The 20976-nt window shown below is 49.0% G+C and overlaps 3 protein-coding genes and 3 non-coding genes across 8 annotated transcripts; all 6 read right to left on the reverse strand.

Annotated features, from left to right (window-relative positions):
* Window positions 1-1729: 1729 nt before the first annotated feature.
* Window positions 1730-2176, reverse strand: LOC101989654 (epididymal secretory protein E3-beta). The gene has a single exon (XM_005370987.2). The coding sequence runs from the start codon at window positions 2162-2164 to the stop codon at window positions 1730-1732; it is 435 nt and encodes a 144-aa protein (XP_005371044.1). The 5' UTR covers window positions 2165-2176.
* Window positions 2177-6408: 4232 nt separating this feature from the next.
* Rnase4 (ribonuclease A family member 4) lies at window positions 6409-18836 on the reverse strand. 2 transcript variants are annotated; one of them, XM_005370989.1, is made up of 2 exons: window positions 18674-18836; window positions 6409-7631 (listed from the first exon to the last, which is right to left on the reverse strand). In XM_005370989.1, exon 2 carries the CDS (start codon window positions 7612-7614, stop codon window positions 7171-7173), a length of 444 nt encoding a protein of 147 aa, XP_005371046.1. In that variant the 5' UTR covers window positions 7615-7631; window positions 18674-18836; the 3' UTR covers window positions 6409-7170. The 2 variants fall into 2 exon arrangements, with proteins under 2 accessions (XP_005371046.1, XP_013210560.1); XM_013355106.1 differs by lacking the exon at window positions 18674-18836 and adding an exon at window positions 13764-13834 and having other exon boundaries at window positions 6411-7630.
* Window positions 9039-18732, reverse strand: Ang (angiogenin). Of its 2 annotated transcripts, none has more exons than XM_013355107.2 (2): window positions 18674-18732; window positions 9039-9659 (listed from the first exon to the last, which is right to left on the reverse strand). In XM_013355107.2, exon 2 carries the CDS (start codon window positions 9639-9641, stop codon window positions 9201-9203), a length of 441 nt encoding a protein of 146 aa, XP_013210561.1. In that variant the 5' UTR covers window positions 9642-9659; window positions 18674-18732; the 3' UTR covers window positions 9039-9200. The 2 variants fall into 2 exon arrangements, with proteins under 2 accessions (XP_013210561.1, XP_005371045.1); XM_005370988.2 differs by lacking the exon at window positions 18674-18732 and adding an exon at window positions 13764-13832.
* Window positions 18837-19088: 252 nt separating the features above from the next.
* Window positions 19089-19160, reverse strand: Trnap-ugg. Its single transcript has one exon. It is a non-coding gene; the product is annotated as a tRNA-Pro (tRNA).
* An 844-nt stretch (window positions 19161-20004) lies between these two features.
* Window positions 20005-20089, reverse strand: Trnay-gua. The gene is given in 2 exon segments: window positions 20005-20040; window positions 20053-20089. It is a non-coding gene; the product is annotated as a tRNA-Tyr (tRNA).
* Window positions 20090-20886: 797 nt separating this feature from the next.
* Trnat-ugu lies at window positions 20887-20959 on the reverse strand. Its single transcript has one exon. It is a non-coding gene; the product is annotated as a tRNA-Thr (tRNA).
* Between the last annotated feature and the right edge of the window lie 17 nt (window positions 20960-20976).

Consider the following 20976-nt stretch of genomic DNA (forward strand, 5'->3'; position numbering starts at 1 on the left):
CACTGTTCATCGTTACTGAAGGAAGTCAGGACAGGAACTAGAACACGCCAGGAACCTGGAGGCAGGAGCTGATGCAGAGGCCATGGAGCCGTGCTGCTTACTGGCTTGCTCAACTTATTTTCTTATAGAACCCAAGACCACCAGCCCAGGGGTGGCCCTTCCCACAATGCACTAAGTCCTCCCACATCAATCTAATCATTAACTAAGAAGATGAGCTAAAGGCTTGCCTGCAGCCTGGTCTTATGTAGGCATTTCTCAATGGAGGCTCCCTCTTCTCTGGTGACTCTAGCCTGTGTCAGCTTGACATGAAACCAGCCACTGCAACATCCCAGGAAAGATTAGTTTTGATCAGGCTGTGTTTATGGCTTGTGCACAAACATCAGCCTAATATCTGCCTTGTTTTTATGACAGATTTATTTTTATTATTTTTGACTATATGAAGGCATGTGTCTGCATGTGGTTATGTCACAAAGTGCGGGTGCCCTTGGAGGCGAAGGGTGTTGGATGACCTAGAGTTGGTCATAGAAGGTTGTAAACCCCCTGATATGGGTTCTGGAAACAGCTTGGGTGCTCTGAGGAGTGGCAAGTGTCCTTACCTACGGAGCCTTTTCTCTGGCGCCCCTACTATTTGTTTTGTGTTAGAAAACTTCTACAGTCAGGGAGAACAAATGACTGGAATACTTTTCATGTGTGTTTTATCAAGGTCAAAATAAAAATCCTAAACCAAAGGATAAGAAAGGAAAAAAGAAAGGAAAAAAAAACAATAAAAAAAACCATACAAACTTCCTGGACCAGCTGTTATGAGCCAGAGACATCGCAATATTATTTGAGCCAACTTGGTAGTTTTCTGCTCCCCTCTGCACTGATTTCCCGTTCACTGGCCAAATCAAGACTTGCCTTTACCGTAGCACATGGGCCTATCCACATGCATGTAGGTGCACATATGAAATGAGCCCAAGTGGAAGGTTCTAGTCATACTTCAGATAACAGGTCACTACACTATTCATGCTAACACACAGTGCAAACTCTGCATGCATACTCTGGGTATCTATGACACACAGTGAAATAACGATTTATTTGTGGAGGATCATTCAGTTTGGATAGGCATAAAGACGATAACACCAGAAAAAAGAAAAAGAAAAACCTGCATGAGTCCAAAGAAGATGCATTTGACTTGGCTGTCCCGTGTCCGACCACAGACTCCTGTGCTGACGGCTTCTTTGCTGGGTCATGAAGGTTGTAACTTTGGCGGTGGAGCCATCCATTGATGAATTCCTAGCTGAGTGGGTCTGAGGGTCCAGCTGGAGGAGGTAGGCCACTGCAGTGACGACTGTCACCTCTTTTCCCCACACCCTCCCCCTGCTTCTCTTTCTACTTCCCGGGCTCCTCCACATTTTCCCACCATGATCCTCACTTTTCCCCAAGGACAACAGAACAGCAGACTGCACACCGAAAGCCCTGAGACTCGGAGGTAAATAGTTCCTCCTGAATGATTTCTCTTTGTCCCAGAGACAGAAGCCGTGCGAGCCGAGTCAGGGCAATGTGAATGGAAGTAGGTAGACAAGGGAGGAACGGTGTTGTGGGCAGAGAGCAGCATAGCATGATCGTAAAACGAGAATCAGCGTGGTGGGGAGACACGGACATTCAGTCAAATGGAACAGCAGCGGTTACTATAAGCAGGGGCTGACTGGAGAACGCTAACAGCTCTCCCAGAGAGCCAGGAGACTTTCTAGGCTAAGATGGGCTCCATCAACATCATGTCCTCTATGCTATCGACATACCCATCTGCGTTACAATGGAACTGAACATAGTTGTAGTTTCTTATCTCTGTATATTTCTTTTTGAATTTCTCCCAATAGCAATAGAGTACCTTAACGGGAGTCTGAGTCCAGACATAGGAGTTTTTGTAGCGATATTTCCAATTGCCGCTAATGCATGTGTGCTCAACTTTGTACCATGGCATATAAACAAATATGTGTAAGCTCTTGGGTTTCAGACCTTTCTCTGTCATGAGGGCATCGCAGCTGTATAAAAAGAATCCTTTGTCTGTATTTAGGTGATGTTGATCCAAGAACTCCCGCCTGGAGGAGCTCTGTGCACATGGGCTGAGCTGCAGGCACAGCAGGAGAGCAAGCACACCCCAGACCTTCAGAGAGGATGCCATAGCAGGCACCTGGGCCACCTATGTGGGCACAGAGAAGAGAGAAGAAAATACTGAAATACTAACCTGTAGACTGTATTCATGTAACACGATTTTGTTTTCCTGGAGATATCCTTCATTAGATAGTAAAGTTAATTGCAAATTTAAAAAATATGTTGCAGACTGAGTGAGCCAAGAATAAAACTGCAAAAGAAGATGGAATTTATTCTGAAAACTCGAAGTTCCTCTTAAATGCCCTCGCTCCTCCTCAACGGGCTCTTGCTAACTCCTCAGCACGCACACGGCAGTCTAAAGACCAACCCCCACGTGAAGACACAGGGAGAGCACTGCTTGGGAGTCTCTGCCAAGCAGGAAAGTTCTGGGTCCCTGCAGTTGTAGCCCAGGTTGCCTGTCACACCGATTGCATCCCAATGCTTCTCCTATCTTGACCCCTTACAGCATTTCCCCCCAAACCTAACGGAAATGCAACCCCATTACAAACTCTCATCTTTTCTCAGGAGCTTGATGCCTTTGTTTCTTCCAAACCCCAAGATTTGTCAGAGGTACCTGCTGAGCACGTCTAAAGGAACAGAGTGTCTGAGAGTGTTGTTTCAATTCTCCAAATGCCAAGACTAGCTTCACAGAAGTGACTCTGGACAGAAGGCAGGCTCCCTTGTGTGGAAGGACTTCCGCTTAAACAGTGTGCCCTCATTATGTGACTGTACCTGACCCTACTGAATCTTTCGTCTGACTCATAGCCTTGACCACATATGGGCTTGTGAGCCAACAGAAATGCTTTGGTAGACTGTATGAGGGTGGGGTAGGGTAGGAGCCACATCTGTGGGGTTAATGCTGAGCTGAGTTCGAGGTCTTGTGTTCTCTGATTTGGGTCAGTTTTCATCCTTAACCCTAAAATGTCAGTCAATCTCTTTCCTATGATGCCTGGCCCTTCAATCAAGCTTCCTATACACCAGTCCTTCTCACTCACCTCGTCAGCACACACGCTGCTGGTTGAGGTGGGTACAGAGAGATGGGGATCTGAAGAGCAGAGTCTCTGTCCTTTCTGGAGATCCCAAGAAGTCCACAGTGGTAGAAAAAAAAGGAAGGGCAATAGAAAGTATAGCTGGATTTGCGGAGGTGGTGGCATCTGGCAGGGCCAGGAACATTTTTTTATGCAAGCCTGTTCTTGTGTCTTCTCATGTGGAACACTTGGGTTCGCCCTGAGAATAGCTGTAAGCAAGGTCTACAAACATCAAAGAAGGTTGCCCAGGCGGAAAGGAATTTCAAAGCATTGGAGAGCGATAACTCCAGATGGGGGTTGAGGGTAGACAACCAGAAAACTGGCCCTGAAACTTGCTTCCCAACAGATTTTCTAGGGAAAGCCCACGAATGGCTAGGCCATATTATGTAGGGAGTTTGGCCATGTCACATAGCCAAAAGTGCGATCTGTAGGCAGGTGGAGATAAAGGAACATGCTTTCTATCCATAATGCAAGGACAGCTAGTAGCTCAGCTGCACTGATGGAGCTTCTTTCCAGTTTGTTCTGGCATGAAAATGTCTGCCTACAGCAGTTTACAGTTAGAACTTATTTCCAAAGCCAGGTGTTGGGAGGTATGTTGGGGATCTTAGGAGGCCCAGTTGTTTCAGGCCAGCCTCACCAACAAGGAAACCTGGTCACGAGACAAAGGAAATCCACCACCTGGTGTCTGCAGGATCCAGCATCGACAGGCTGGGGCAGGGGATTGGCTCGAACTACAACCCACACATCCTCCTCTTCTCCAGCTATTCGAGGGACTCCAGGGAGCACCTGAGTTTAGATAACTTAGAGATAAATATGAGGAAAAACAAAGTGGCTGTCTGGAGCCCTTTCTAGCAAGTTTTCACAAACTATTCAAAACTTAAATGCAAGTAGTTACTTGATGGATATAGAGAAGAGGGAAGGACCTGCTGAGAGGTGGCAGAAGAAGGAAGGAAGGAAAGAGGGAGGGAGGGAAGGGGGAGGGAGGGATGAGGGAGGGAGGGAGAGAGGAGAGAGGGAGGGAGGAAGGGAAGGAGAAAGGAAGGAAGGAAGGAAGAAAGAAGGAAGGAAAGAGGAAGGAGGGAGGGAGGGGAGAGGGAGGAAGAATTCTTCTTTTTGGTGGTGCTGGGAGTTGCACCTAAGACCTCGAGCACGCTGGGGAGATGCTCTAGTACAGACCTGCTTCCCCAGCTCAAGGCATATAAGTCTTTGAAGGCATCTGTCTCAGAGTATAGCACAGGCTTCAGCAAGTTGCTCTGTGAATTCTAAGAATGTGAGCATGAAATGAAAGCCTGTTCCAGTGCCTGTCGTCCATATCAGGATCACATGCCTTCTGCCTCCTAGTCAATCCAATGTTCTTCAAATAAAGAATAACCCTCTTTTAATGTGGAAAATGTCTTCTACACGTACACCCACACATCCTACTCTAATGTGAAGCTGGTGTTACAAGGGCCAATCCGATACACAGCCATGTTAGGAAGCAAAGCAGGCCAGATGGGAGAGCAGTACCCTGTCTGATGTGAAGGTACTGCTGTGGCTCAGAAGTTACGGCGACCCTTAGTTCTGGAAACTTCTTACGGGGTCTCTCTCTCTCTCTCTCTCTCTCTCTCTCTCTCTCTCTCTCTCTCTCTCTCTCTCTCGACAGGGTTTCTCTGTGTAGCTCTGACTGTCCTGGAACTCACTGAGATCCACCTGTCTCTGCCTTGTCAGAAAGGCTTCTGCCAGGAGACACGGAGAGGAGTTTGTTACATAGAGAACAAAAAAAAAAAAAAGGCAGGCTGTTCAGGAGGGCGTGCATGAGCCCTTCTTTACCGGACTCCATCTGCCTGAGGCTCCATTTAGTCTGATTGACCATATCCACTTTGATAAGCCCCTTCTCTGGTGTCCTCCTCAGTCAGGCCATGGTGGACATGGTCTAGTTTAACTAACCCAGCAGTCGAGGAGAAAGTCTTCAATAACTATGATTCAAATTCAAAAACAGAAAATGGAAACAAACTAACAAAAGTAGCTTCCGGTCACATCTGAGTATTGGGGCTAGAACTGGAAAACGGTGGATAAGACAGGATGGAGTTTATTACTAAATTCTGCTCTCTGAACAGCGGTTAGCCTTTCGATGCACCGACTGCACCAGCGATCCTGAAATCAGAATTTGGTTCACGATGCCTGGCATAATAAACTTGTTCAAACCTTCCAGTCTGTAAACCCTGCTGCATTTGGACAGTCAGTTGTCTGGGAAGTCAGAGGGAAATCTGTCTGGCTCATAAGTGTATTTTCTGGCAATCCAGAGTAAAACCATTCCAAAGTCTGGTCCTCTCCTTCCATCCAGGTCATCGGGCTTGTCTCTGAGACTCACCTCTGACTTCACCGCTTCTTCGTGCCTATGGGAGGTAAGTACACTAACACACACCAAGGCCCCCGAGTCTTGCCTTCTTCCTGACCACTGTGGATAATGTGTTAACTGAAAGGCTAACAGGTGTACAGCTGCACTACTTAGGTTTGTGGGAAGTTTCCTCTGCAGAATGAAGAACAATGGTACAGACAAAGAATGAGGGGGAATTGGACTAGCTGATCTCGGTAGAGGGTCTCTGGAGGGGCGTGGTCTATGGTGGGGCGTGGTCTATGGTGGGGCGTGGTCTCTGGAGGGGCGTGGTCTCTGGAGGGGCGTGGTCTCTGGAGGGGCGTGGTCTCAGGCTGCTGGCAGGCGGAAGGAGCTGTGGGTTGATTTGTTCTCGACGTTGGATCTCCAACCATGGAAAGCCTTTGTTATTCCTCTGAGCCTGGCTCAGGGAAGTCATTGCCATGACTCCGCGTGCTTTAGGGTCCGTGCTCACAGCAACAAGACACTTCACTCCGGACTTTGTCTGATCCTTACAGTAGTGTATCTGTGTTGTGTGGCAAACAACAGGCAAAGCTTGAGTAGTACAAGATCCGGGGTTGGAGAGCTGGCATAAGGGTTAAGTGTACTTGTTGATCCTGGAGAGCAGTGTTTTTCAGCCTCCTGACTCTGCGACCCTTTAATACAACTCCCAACCATAAAATTATTGTCCCTACTTCATAACTATAATTTTGCTACTGTTATGAATCATAACGTAAATATCTGTGTTTTCCGATGATCTTAGGCGACAGGTGGAAGAGTCTCTGTCGTGATGGCTCTGATGAGCATTTGCCTCTGACCAGATGTGTGGTGACACCCAGGACATGAGAGTTCACAGACGCGTCAGGAACCTAAAGAGATCAGGGGAACACAAGGCCATGACACAGCTGACACCTCTTTATTATAATGAACATGCAGAAAATCTTTCAATTAAGGAGGGTAAAAAAAATCTTGGTGATCTACTATCTTTTTTGATATAGCATTTAAAAAATCTTAGAAGCCACAAACCATAATTAATATCAAACAACTCATATCTTTTAATTTGTTGGCATGTTATTTCCAAATTCTTTTTTTAATTTTTTTTAATTTATTATGTATACAATACTCTGTCTGTATGTATGCCTGTGGGTCAGAAGAAGAAGACACCAGATCTCTCTATAGATGATTGTGAACCACCATGTGGTTGCCGGGAATTGAACTCAGGACCTCTGGAAGAGCAGCCAGTGCTCTTAACCTCTGAGTCATCTCTCCAGCCCTCAGTTCGATTTTTATCTGAGAATTTCCAATGTTTTCGTGGTCTTCAAAGTCTTTAACCTCTAACAGTCTGAATAAAGTAGCGGAATAGGCATGGGGTAGGGGGTTAGGGCACTGGAATGTGACAGCTTAAACTAAGAAGGCACTTTGTGATAGCTGTAATACTGTCTAAACACACGTGATGCACGCGCCAGAGGACACTCTGGGGGTCAGGCTGTGAGGAGAGGTTTCACTACAATGGGATATATAGGGTATACATGGGTATACGGCATGAGCATTGGGAACAAAGCCCGAGGCCTATCAGAGGCATCTCTCATTGCTATTGTCACTTCCTCCGAGGCCAACTGCAGTTACTAGCTGTAGCAGCCGCAGGGTGGCATCTATCTATCTGTCAAAGTGTACCGGGACCTCTGGGTTACCCTCGCAGGCAATGACAACCCGCCTGGTGCTGGCACTGGCCCTGTATCTGCAGTTGGGAGCCCTAGAACTCCCTGTCTCTCTGCAGTCTGTGACCTTCAGTACACCCTCGTGACAGTTCATCTGGCCATTCTTGCACTGGATACTGGCAGTACTGCAGATGCTACGAATGTTCCAGATGTCTTCGTGGATGAAGGTGTTAAAGCGTTTGCACTGATGAGAAGTCATCCTCCGTCTCTGCATCATCAGGTTGCAGTAGCTGTCACTGCCTCCGGTCTGCTGAGAGTCAACATGCTGCCGCAGGAACCGCTGGTACATTCGGTCCTGGCCGTAGGAGGGCTGCACGAGCCCTAGTCCCAGCAAGGCCAGGACCAAGAGCAGAAGCAAGGACTGGGTCCTGGGCAGAGCCATCACGACCTAGAAAGGGCCTGAGAAGAAAGCAAAGACAGAAGGAAAGAGGGTAAAGACTGGGCACTGGCCTACTGAGAACGGCAAAGTAAAATCTCTGAGCATCTGGGCAGAACATGCTTGGCTTAATTAGTTAAAAAATAAAAAACGGAGGCTGTGAAGTTGGGTGGGCAGATGATGGGGGGACCTGGGAGAGCTCGGAAAGGACAGTGAAAATAACCAAAAGCACCTGTGTGAAATTCTAAAGACTTAATAAAAATAGACAGGAATGGCTTAAGGAAGGGCTATCAGATGCTGCCATCTGGTGGTCAGTCCTCAGATTGACTTGCAGGTTGACTCACAAGAGCAAACTAAGTGGACACCCCAAAGTAACAGGGACAGTTTTTTTCAGAGTCAAGCACACTTCACAATGCAGGTACAGTCCAAGAGCCGTGTCTTTCAGAGCTGGTTTGAGGTACACGGATACACATGTGTACTTCATCCTACCTGAAGCCTCTGCTTTGCTACGTGATAACTACCAGTATGAAATGCAAGTATTACTCTTTAACACCCCCCATGTTCACAGCCATGCCTGTGCCCTGCTTCCGTGCCTCCAGGTATGGATTTGAGATAGTGTTGCTGCAGTTATTAGCAGCCCTGGAGGTCACTGAGGATAGCCCCCTCCCTCATTTTTGGTTTGGCACCCTTCTTCCTGTTTCCCTGATTTCCACTAGAAAGGTGAACCTTTACTTGGCACGCACTGGGCCTCCCAGTCTGCTCCAAAGATTAGAACACAGCACATGTCCTCTCCTCTTTGGGGTTAGTTAATCCAGCCTGCAGAGACCCTCCTTCAGAAAGATTAGAACACAGCGCGTATTTTCCTCTCCTCTTCGGGGTTAGTTAATCCAGCCTGCAGAGACCATCCTTCAGAAAGGCTGATTCCCTTGAGAGCACCCTAGGGGATGGGCGGGCTGATGATTCCTTCGATGAGACACAACAGTTAACCTTTCCAGGAGAGTAACCGCTTCACACAGGCTGCTTTTGAAATTCTCTGTGTGAAACCAGGATTCTGGTTCGGTTAGAGTCGAGGTCTAAGAGAATTAAGGCGGGTGAGGATAAGAGCATGAGGTTTGTCTGCCCCTCGGCGCTGAGGGTTTGTGTTTGGGGGTGTGTACGAGAAGGGAGGAGAGGAGGGGAGGATGCCTTCCCCCAAGGGCTCCTTTAGTGACCTATTAGTTAACAGACAACTTAACTCTTTTGAGAACTCCCATCTGCCTTGCCTGTAAACAACTATCATCCTCACTGCCACACAAAGATGAAGTCCCTCCTCCCACTGATTGGCAGATAAAGAAGAACATCTCTGTTTCTGTCCCTCCCCTCGAGAGCAGCTGAGTAGAAAAATTAGGAAACACTAAATTTCCTAGGAACCCGTGACTCTTCCAGACAGATTCTTAATGGCTTTAGAGACATCTTTATTTCTGTGCGTCGTAAATCAGGAGACAGAAGTTTCAGATAGTTTGTATTCTTACAGTGACCGTTGCCATCAGTGTTCTGGGATAAGGAAGGGATCAAAAGAACGTAGAACCAACTCTGTGCCAGGGGCCTGCTGACTATTGCCTGAAGACAGACTCGTCTAAGTGGACAGGCAAGCCATTTTCACAGGCAACAACAATGTGTCTGAACCCTCTGGAGGCTCGGTACTTGCATGGAGGCCGGGTATTCCCTCCTCTATGCTTACAGTTGGTGACCTGGAATTGAGAGGTGCTTATTCTTAAGTTATTTTTGTAGGGTTCTCCTCCATCTTTTCCGCAGACAGCCTTGATGCTGTCCTTGCTGCCATGAACAAAAGTGTTGAAGTCCTTGCAGGGCGAGGTCAGGCCTCGCTTCCTCATGGTGCTTTCACAGTATTTATCGTCACGGCCACGTGGATTGGCATCATAGTGCTGAGTAAGGAACTTTTTATACCTGGGGTCATTCTGAGCCAGAGCTGGTGGAGTCACAACCAGACCCAGCATGAAGACCAGCAACAGGGGGCCCAGACTCACTGTCATCTCTTCCAACAGAGATTCCTGCCAAGAACAAAAAGTAGCAATGATGGGGTCATGGCACCACATTCCAATTTAGGCTAAAAGGGTGGAGACGTTTCTCTGTGATTATAAATCAGTTGTCCCCAGGCATCGAATTCCATCTTTGCTTTTCCCTTCCTAGTTGGCTCCATGATCTACATCCTTCTCTTTCTTTTAGGGTCACCATCAGTCATAGCATAATTTAAACTGTTTATGTCCTTAGCCACTCATTACTTAACTTGATAACAAACATCACTCAGCTCCCTGTTGGCCCAGAAACAGGCTAGATCCTGGGACATAAAGACCTTAAGATATACCGTGTCCTCCCAGCTACTTAGGAAACCGAGGCGGGAGGATTGCTCAGGCCCTGGAGTTCCGTGCTAGCTTGGCCAACACAGATGACTGGGGTGGGGGGAATAGAGATGTGGCACCCAGGGGACACAACGGGACCTCCTGAGGTGAGGTAGACTGTAACACAGGAGCTGAGCGCCACCTGGCGGATGTGAGCACAGGGACAGCCAATGCCCCAAGGCCACTAAGATGGCTTCCGGGCATTCAGGTGTGAGGAAAGCTGTTGAGAGCAGACACCTTGGTGTGAGGGGGCAGGTCTACTTCTCCCAGAGGGCAGAGTTCCTGTGCAATGCGCAGGAAGAACGGACCGGCATGCAGCCCTTGTAGAGGATCTGGGAGCAATGTCTGCAGAGCAGAAAGGGGAACAACACAAGCTCTTGCTCCAGACTGTCTCACTTCAGCATCGTTCGGAAGATTCGAGAGAATAGGTGCTAGTCTCCCGTGTCTGTAATAGGGTCACATGGGCACGTGATCTTACAGTGTGGCAAAATAAAACATAAAAAAAACAAACTGAGATCTCTTCGTGAAGCCAAAGGGCTCACAGTCTGCTGTAAGATCTCTCTGAAAAGGACAGAGGAGAGCGCTGCTGTGGAGAGCTCTCGGCTCACCCCCTACCACACACACCATCACAAACCACACACCTTAGAGCCAAAGGTGCCTTCTGCTGGAGCTTGGCCCCCTTATGGAGTTTTAAAAGATGTTATTTCTGGGGTAATTTGAAATTCTGAGAACCAAGAGGCATTAGGTGTTTGTGGCAAGCAGTTTTTGATAATACCCGTAAGTCTTTGAAGAAGAATGTAAAGACCTAACAACCCTCCTCACAGTGGGGCTGCAGAGATGGCTCAGCAGTGAAGAGTTCAGTTCCCAACACTCACACTGAACGGCAGCTCACACCTACCTGCAACTCCAGCTCCCAGGGATCTAATAATGTTTCTGGCCTCTGTGGGCATATACACTCTCTTACTGATACCTGCCCACGGACACGCATGTATACATTTAAAATAATAAAAATAAATCTTTTTAAAAAGCTCTGTAAGAGCCGGGCAGTGTGGCTCACACCTTTAATCTCAGCACTAAGGAGGCAGGGGCAGACGGATCTCTGTGAGTTCGAGGCCAGCCTGGTCTACAAAGTGAGTTCCAGGACAGCCAGGATTGTTTAACAGAGAAACCCTGTCTCGAAAAAACAAAAACAAAAAATGAAAACAGCAGTATAAAGAGAAAGTAGTTCAGTCGTAAATGCTGGGCTTGAAGATGCTGTGACAGGAAACTTAAGGAAGCCAGAGACCAGTGACTGCTGAGCTTCAGGTCCCAGGAAACATGGTCTGAAGGAACATGGGCACAGAACCACAATAGACAGCCGTGAATGCCCCACGTTTAACAACAACAGCTAAGTTTTGAGTTTTTTTCTTGGATACAGTGTCTTGCCGTGTAGTCCAGGTTGACCTCAAACTCTTGATTAAAAACTACCATGTCCAGTTAATGTAGTTCTGGGGAGATGGAGGCAGGAGAATGGGAAGTTCAAGGTCATCTTTGGCCCCACAGTCGGCTCGAGGACAGCCTGGGATATTCAAGACCTTGTCTGTAAATAAATATAAAGACTGTTGCATCTTTCAGCCTGAAGAAATGTGTTGTTGAAGGAGAAGATCAGCCCCAGGTAAAGGGTTTTTTGTTTTCTTTTTTCTTTTCCCTAAAGTGTGGTACATTTTCAGCGGCGTTAAGTTAATCATTAGCTTTATTTTGTGTTTCTCTCACGTGTAAGCCTGAACACTTTTACTTTTACCTCTTGTGTGTGTGTGTGTGTGTGTGTGTGTGTGTGTGTGTGTGTGAAGGCGAAGGTCCTGGCACTCAGCTTGTATGTAGTCTGTTCCTCGTGCAGGGTCCTGGAGGATAGCAAGACTCTAGGTCAGGTGGGTCTAAGGCCCTACTGAGCATGTGCGAGACAGGTGATGGAGCGGGGAAATGAACTGCTTTCTAATTAGCCCCTGACGCTAACCCACCCTGTGCGATTCATGATGACCGCAGACAAACTCGGTGTTCGGCTAAAGAACACCGCATTTCACAGTATCGAAATAACATGTGCATTATAATGTGCTACAGAATCAAACGCGAGTGCGTCTTGTTCATTGAGGAAAGATAGTGCCCGGGTGTAGAAGGGACAGCCACCCTGAAGAATAACCAGAGTTCACGCGCTGCCTCTGCTCTAGCGGAGCTGCCAGCTGCGGGACACGGGCTTGCTGAGCTCTTCGCATTGGTCTTGGGGTTATCTTTCCTGGGTGTGGGTTGTTTATTCCCCGAGAAATTAGAAAGAGTTGTGTGTGGTGCTGCATGCATGCCTGCAATCGGGGACTCGCCTGGCTGCCTAGTGAGATCCCTGCAGACCTAAACACACGTAGTAACAAGAGCTGCAATACTTGAACGACTCAGCAGGTGGCAGTCGTGGATAGGGATGCTGCCATTCGGCAACCACGGTCAGCCTGTACTGAAAACCTTATAAAAGTACAGACTGTGGGGAATGTGAATCGGCAAGCAATCTTGCCGGGCTTTGGGTAGTTAGGACACCAAAGCAAAGTCCACAATGTGGAGAATCCAAACGCAGAGGATATCACAAAACAGATGTTGACCAGCTCTCGGGTTTCATGGCGGCTGTCTCAAAAGCACATCGGTCCATATTTCCCGATGCTGTATAACCTACGATTGAGCAGGATCCGTATTCTTTGCCTTGAATCACAGTGCTTGCGCACAGCAGGCTCTCAGTATGCCCCGTGATTAATTTCCTTTCCCTCTCCAGGCCTATGGTACCAACGGAAGAAAGAGGTGACGGGGTAACCTTGGCCCAATCTCTGAAACACATCTCCATGAAGGTTGTCTGTGTAAGCCCAGTCGGTGTATCGACTAACACCACGCCGTGTTTCACCTCCTAAAAAGACACTTCCTTCTAGACTTTGAAACCAAGCAGGCCTGTGTGGCCAGGTAAAGGGCTTGCCAGGTCAAACTGCGTGAAAACAACGACAGCTGGATGATCTGGGGTGCGGGTGTAAACCATCAAGGTCAAAGGGCCGAGCCTAGTCAGTACCCAGCACGTGACGTCATTCGGACTTCTCTGGACTCATTTTACCCGCTCTTAAGCTGATCCTGCAGTCCTCACAAGCACCGATGTTCTCTTTTCTCCCCACTGGCAGGGCTTTGTACCAAGAGACAGAGCAGGGCTGACCATATGGGGCAACCCTTTCACAGCTATGCCCTCCTTACCCGTATCTCCCTAACGATGCTTGCAGAGGAAGCCATAGCAACGATGTCCCACCTTCCTTTGAATCCTTCCTCCCTCCTTCCCCCATTTACCGTCTTTTGATCTTAGCACGCATTCCGCTTGTTTCCAAAGAGCATCCATATTTTTTTTTTTTAAAGGAACTGCCAGAAGCTCTTCTCTTTATTCCTGCGAAGCCACATGCTTGCCCTGGGAGGTCAGCACAGTCCCACGCCTTGGGAGATTTTGTCACAGCTGAGCCTCTGATCTCTGCCCTCAGCTCCCACACCTCCATCTCCTGGCTCCCAGCCTCATTCATTACCTTCGCCCAGAAACAAACTATCCCAAAAGAAACCTGCTTTCGTTTTAAATTTAGACTCCGACTTATTTTCTTTTTAAAGCATGAGGTTGGGTCTAGAAGTCCTAAGGAGGGATAACTGGTTTCTTTATAGATGAATGACTAGACAGAGTGCAGGGGAGGAGAAACAGAGCAGAAGGAGGCAGAATCTTACAAAAGTTGGCCAGCTGTCCTCCAACTGGAGAAGAGTCCAGATGTTTGCTCCTGGAGACCAGGTCCAGCGGTGTATAGCAAAGGCTCTCTCAGTCTGGTTTTATACAGGGCTGTGTGAGGGGGCGGGGAGACCGTTTCTAAGGACCTGCTTTGTCTGACAGATGTAAACAAGGACATCACTAGGGGACAAACAAGGGGTCATTCACCTTTTCCTGGGCGTGACGGGGTCAAACATTAACCGCCTGGTGGGGCTGATGTTTGCTCAGAGACAACAATGTTTGCTAGGCATGGCCTTTGTCCCAAAGCCACCTCTTTTCCGATGCCCATGATCCTTACCCTTCCCATGGTAGGACTGAGGTCTCATTCTTCATATGCCGTGGAATGATGCAAAAACATGTTATCTCTGACCTTAAGGTCAACTTTGGAAGGAGTCCAGAGGAAGGAGTGAGGCACCTCCAGCATTTCCTGGGCTCGTCTTCCCGTCCTCCATCCACAGGAGACAGAACCTGACTGCCAACCTGATCCTAACCACGTAAAGAAGGCAGTGTGTCCCTCTGCTCTGCTTCTGAGGAAGACCATGACTAAGCAGTAGATAAGCCACGCGACAGATTTCCTCTGCCCACAAAGCACACAGGGAGGGAGCAGAGAGTTCACTGGAATTGTTATGTTTTCATCTTCAGGACTGGACAGAGGACTCGGCTACAGGCACAGGCAGCTCTTCAGAGGATCCAGGCCCAGTTCTGGGCATCCACATGGCAGTTCACAGTCATCTATAATGATACATTTTTCTGGCTTCCCTAGGTATGGCATATGCCTCGTACCCAGACATACGTGTAGGCAAAATACCCCCACAGAAAATAAATAAGTATATAAAATGTAAGTAATTGCTGTACACTTATCTTCCGTGTAGGGCAGGACTGAAACAGTTTAGCTTTGTCAGTTTCTAGATTTTGCTTCATCATTTTGTATAGATATTTGTGTGTCATTTAAGCTGCATTTATTTCTAAATAAGTAGGGAAAAAACACCTACAGGTTGATGATGACGGAGAAGAGGTGCAGGCAAGCAGCAAAACACCTTTCCCCACATGAGAACCCTGTTGGGAATATTTTGAGTGAGTCTGGGCACAAGAGCTATAGCCATGGGCTGACTAACTTGGTCTAGCAGGAGGAAGAAGATGCATGTCAGCATCATCTCCAGACTCCCTCAGCGGGGCTATTCCTCTGTGTAGCAGGAACAGAACCCCCTCAGGAAGCTCAGATGGGAAAGAGGCACGTGGGCAGCCTCAGGACCCAACTTGCAGGCACGCTCACACCTGGCCGTGGGTGGGATGGTTCTAGCTTTACTTCAGGTTGGTGTAACTGAGAAAACAGGCAGTCAGTTTTCCTTGAGGGTTAATCTCGTTGTCTCTTCATTAGGTGGAACCTTCCCAGAAAAGAATATTTGCTCACTCATTTCTGTACTCTTCGTGACTCGACACCCAAGTCCCCATCAACTGACCTAGAGCCTCTAGCTGTGCAAACTCCCTGCGCTTCTGTTTAAAGGTTCAGAGATGCGAGATTTTGTAGCAGTTATTAAATAAAGCTTGATCGCTAAGTAGAGTGAAGTCTGGCTAGGGAGGCTGGCTGATACTCACCCTGGGGGCTGATGAGGCCATTCGGGTGTGGCCATTGATCCGGGAGTGCTCTGCTGTTGCCTGCAAAAAGTTGCTGAAGTCGCCTGATTTGCCTTTGCCAATGAAGTATTGTTCCCAACTACAGTGTAAAATCTTTCTTTAAAAGCTCATGCTTTTAATTCTAGCACTCTGAGTTCGAGACCAGCCTCATCTACAGCACCACTAGTTCCAGGACAACCAGGGCTACACAGAGAAACCCTGCCTCAAACAAACAAACAAACATAAAGAAGCTGCCCAGAATGCGATCAGCCCGAGGGACACACAGCCCACGACAGCTTGAGAAGGTGGCATGGGGACCTGGAAGGTTTGTGTTCCCCTTCCCTCTCCCCCCCCCCACTCCTAACCCAACTCTGGCTGTGATCAGACGACCAGCAAGCTATGCAGCCTGCCCTCTCTCTGCCCTGGTGACTTGAGGGTGCTAGAGTCTCTGGAAAGGAAGGCACAAGCACACTTCTGACCACAAGCTCACTGCCCTGCCCCTGTGACAAGTGCCAGACTTTGCTCTGCCAAAAGGTGAAGTGTTTCCAAAGTACAGAAGCAACAGCCCGGGGACCTTCAGGGTGAGACCTGCGGGGGACGGGGGACGGATGAGGGGAACCGACACGCTTCGGGTGCAAACATACTGTGTATGGCAGTGCCTGTTTTAAATTAATCCCACATCACTCTTTCAACAGATATGGAAGAACTGAGTTCTGGAGTCATCAACCACTTGTTTGTTCAGAGAGAACAGCCAAGCGCATTGCAACATCCTGATGGCCTCATTGTTCCTCGGGGGTGGGAGGAGTCCCAGCCAACCCCCACAGCCAGAGATGACCGTCTGCGAGGCCCTTTCCTGCTGAACAGTCACAAAAGCAGACGCCCAGCCCTAACCCGCAGCACACACACAAACACAAACCGCCTTGCCGGACAGACAGACCAGTCTCCCTTTCGGGAGCCATGTTAGTGTGCTGAGCCGCCAAATGCCTTCTCTGAAGTTGCTGGCCCTTCATCTGACCATTGAGAACCTGCTCAATTCCCTGACAAAAGCCAGGCCATTTTTTTTTTCCAACTTGGCACATATTGAAACAGAAATGGGTATTTTTTAAAGTTTTCTATTTTATTAAGATGCAAGGTATTATAGCCTAGGAATGATAAAGTGTAAAGTGTGTGTGTGTGTGTGTGTGTGTGTGTGTGTGTTGCTAGGGCTCAGACCCAGGGCCTTGCACGTGCTATGGTAGACTACCAACTGAGCCACATCCCTGGGCCTGAATATTTTATCTTTGTCAGTAATTTTAACTCACATGAAACAACTGCCAATTTAAAAAAGTATTCATTAAAAAAAGTTTTAACCAACCAGGTAGTGGTGGTGCATGCCTATAGTCTTAGCACTTAGAAGGCAGAGGCAGAGGCAGGCAGATCTCTGTGAGTTCGAGGCCAGCCTGGTCTACAGAGCGAGTTCCAGGGCAGGCTCCAAAGTTTTAACCTCCTGAAAACCATTCTCCTTTCCTGGAATTTTTGACTCTCTTCTCCAAGCCAGTAGTATCCGTGGACACGTGCGGCATGAAATTCTCCCTCCAAGACATTTCCCCCTTTAGATAGAGTGTATGTTTGATTCTGTTCTTCGGACTCATTGTAGGATCAGGTGGGAAAGATATGAGGAAATTGTGTAAATTCCTGTACAACGCTAACTTAACACAATCAACGATAGAAGTAGCTGAAAAGAGAAAAGTTCACAGGACTAGGGATTGAGGAAGTGGGGGCTCCACTGGTTGAGGGAGAAGGGAAACAAAGTCCTGAAGACTTCCCTGAATCTCCAAACAAGATACAAATTAAACATTTACTTCCCCATACACTGGGCTTTGGCCTATTCCTGACTTCCAGTTATTCTCAGAATACCCTACAGAGATTGCACTCTGCTCAAATAAAGATATGATGGGAAATCTCGAGAGATGTTTACCCAGCCTGTGTCAGTGCACTTTTTAATCCATGTTTGGGTCACACTAACAATGCCGCCACTGGACGGCTCCACAAACCTTCCGTGGGACGCAGAGAGAAAGGGATGAGAGGGAGGCTCGTGGGGAGCTCTGCACCCCACAAAGCTGAGACCCTGATGAACTGATGACTTTTGCAGGCCCGTCTCTGACCCTGGCCCTAGCTAGTCTGCTTTTTCTAAACACCTCCCTCCCCCAGCGGTCAAGTCCACAGTATCCGAACCGGTGTTACGACACAGCACCACCCCACGCAATCAAGACGGGAACAGAGGGAAGCCTGGGATGCTCCCAACTTTCGTTTTACAGATGTGGAAATTAAGAACAGGGAAAGGGACGTTAATTGACCAAGAGACCTTTTACATTCCTGTGACAGAATGATTTCTAGAAAAGTCAAAACTAACTTTTAAAATAATACTAAAAATTAGTTAAAGGAAACCAACACTGATTATTTCCATAAATCTCCCAAACATTTGAATTCCGCTTTCATCATCAAGGAGTTTTTTGAACTAAAGCCGCTGGCTCAACTCGGAGTGGTGCGACACTTTGAATAGCTGCAGGGAGTTGGCCAGGGCCTGTTCAGATAGACGACTGAGCTTTCTAGCGAGTGTGAACGAACAGTAAAAATTGCTGTCGCCACAGAGGGAAGACCCTGGCCTACTGCAGAAGTCCCAGTTAAGGACGAAGATACTGCACAGCCACGGTTTGATGCGCTGTAAAGAGAATCCCAGCCGTCCAGTGAGAAGGCACAGACGGAGGAGGCTGTTGACACTCGCCTCCAAAAGTTTCACAACACTCTTCAGCATGAGTTACGGGCGGGAGACAGGAAATAGAAGATGAAAAACACCAGTCCTCAAATGTTAAGTTCTTCGTGCACAACCTTGACAGCTTTTCCCACAAATCTGATTCCAACCTAGGAACCCCCAGGTCTTCCTTATCCGAGCGAACGCGCGCTCGGGTAAGATAAAGGTTCCTGGCACTCATCCCCCGCCTCCCCGCAGATTCTGTGGTCCCTTCTCAGCCTGGGTTCTACACTCTGCCAAGCTGGAAAGGGGACCGTGCAAAGGGGATCATCAACTCTGGCAAGAGCTGATGCCCACCACACCTCAGCTCCGCAATCAGATCCGAGAAGGGGCCTCCCAGGACCCCACACCGTCCCTGGATGGACTGGGTTTCCTTAGACAAACCGCTCCTGGAAAAACTATCTCCATAGTTTGGAGAAGAAACCCATACGGGCGTGGAACTGTGGAGGCGGCGGCTTTGTTTCTCACCTTTTTTTTCCTAGTGGGATGCCGAATAGGAGAACTGCAATTTCCCCTGTAATCTCGTCCGAAATATGGGTGAGGTCGGTGTAGCCCGGCCACGCAAACAGATTGGGGCCGGGTGCAGAGGAGCGTTCCAGGCTCAGTGGCTGGGACCGCACCCCATCTCTGCACGGACGCCCCTCCCCGCTGGGCAGAGGAACTAGACAAGCAGGCGTCCCGAGGACCAATCGAGGGGGACCCCACCCCGGGAGGTTGGAAGCGCGGCAGAACCCAGAAATCTAGAGCTGCCGGCCGTCTTTCCTTTTGAACAGAGGCCGGCGGTGCTGTCCTCTTTGGCGGGGTGGTCAGAGAAAGAGAGTTTGTAGATAAGTAAACTACAGGGGAATTATTTCCAGGATGTAAAGAAAGGAGGTGTAAAATTGGGCTCGTCCGGGATTTGAACCCGGGACCTCTCGCACCCAAAGCGAGAATCATACCCCTAGACCAACGAGCCGCAGTGTTCCGCGGTACTTTACATTCTGTCGATCCTTCGGCACTGAACTGTGGCGCGAGCCAGCGTTTCTTTTATTTTTCTTCTTACGGGAACATTTTTTTTGGTGTTGTTTAATTTCCACCCCATCTTTCTCAACTCCCACCTATGAATTCTAGGTCTATGCCCTCTTGTTCTCTAACCCCACGTCCCCAACAGCTCCAGGCTCAACATGGGATCAGATTTCAAGTCACACGCCTGTTTTCCCAGGCGCCTGAAGCGAGCCGGGGTGGCGCTGCCCGCTCCGGGTGGAGCTCAGCCTCCGACTGGCGCAGGACGTGTTCTGCAGGCTTGCGACTACCGCTGCCTGCAGCCGCAAACGCTGCGGGCGGCCAGCGAGGCCGGAGGAGAATCGGAGAGAATCCTGCCGACACTCACAGGAACTGCGTTTTCAATCTCATTTCCTTTGCTGAACTTTATACTCTTCCAGTCTCATCTCCGACAAATACCTAAATGAATAAAAGCGCTTCTCTGCCAGTTGCGGGGGGGGGGGGCAATCACCGCGGTCAGTTCTGGGTTTTGTTACGCAAATCAGAGTCCTTGCGGGCCAGCAGAGCACTGAAAACGTGCATACAAGCGGGTCCGTAGGTTTTGAACTTAGGACATAGGGCAGCAAATTAGGCTCAGCTAGAAACTAAAAGTAAACAATAAAACGCGAGCCAGGAGCCAAAAGTTCACTCTCACGGGGTCCCCAAGCAGCGATCGCTGCCCGTTCTGAGGATTGTTAGGAAGGAGCGGGAACACAGGACTAGAGTTAACTAGGGGGTCGGAAGCCCAAAATGCAGGGGAAGTCCAAAATGCAGGCTAGTCCTTCGAGCCGGAATCGAACCAGCGACCTAAGGATGGCTGCTAGAGACTACAGTCCTCCGCTCTACCAGCTGAGCTATCGAAGGGAAGCACAAGAGGGTGTGTTCAGAAAGCGGTTTTCAGTCGGCAGACAGCCACCTCGCCGCGGGGACGACCCAGCGACAGTTCTCGGTGTCTGGCGACTGCAGGGAGCCCAGACACCTTGCCGGGTCCTGCGTCCCGCCCCACCGCGGCTTTCCAGACGCAGCCAGCGCTCCGTGGGTGTCCGCCTACGGGGTGGGCGCATGCATGCATGAGGTGAAAGGGGGTGCATGCACGCACGCGGTGAGAGAGGTTGCATGCCTGCATGCTGTGCGCGGACGCCAGAGAGCTGAGAACGTGCTCCCGGCACCCGGACCCCGCGGCATCCCGCTCACCCAGTCTGCGAGGCGGGACGGCGTGGGATGCCACGACAGCTAGAAATTCCACCCAGGGACTGGAGGCGTGGCTTGGTAGCGCTGTTACCCAACATGAGATTTTCCAAGTTCAACCTCAGCTCCTAAATGTAAAAAAACAAAACAAACCAATAAAACAACAACAACAACAAAAACCCTCTCCTTGGAGAGAAAGCATCTTTTAAAAGGAAGCCATAACCACAGCCTCTTTGAGTTCTTATCATGGTTTGGTGACCAACGTCTCTCCTCCAAACGGCGGCGCTTTATTTGTTGCGCGAGACAGTGAAGTACGGAGATCCCCCGGCCTCCGCTCCTGTGCCGACTTGGCCTCCCCGCACAAACCCCTTCCTCCCTACTTCCCGTTCCACACCCGCGTGTGGCGGACTGTCGCGGAGCGCCTCAGGGAGAGACAAAATAAGCAAAGATTCTTCAAAAGTTGTGATGAGTGCAGGCCCCAGCGAGATTTGAACTCGCGACCCCTGGTTTACAAGACCAGTGCTCTAACCCCTGAGCTATAGGGCCACACGTGAAGTCTCCCT

The sequence above is a fragment of the Microtus ochrogaster genome, unplaced genomic scaffold, assembly GCF_000317375.1.
Source record: "Microtus ochrogaster isolate Prairie Vole_2 unplaced genomic scaffold, MicOch1.0 UNK91, whole genome shotgun sequence".
Classification (NCBI taxonomy): domain Eukaryota; kingdom Metazoa; phylum Chordata; class Mammalia; order Rodentia; family Cricetidae; genus Microtus; species Microtus ochrogaster.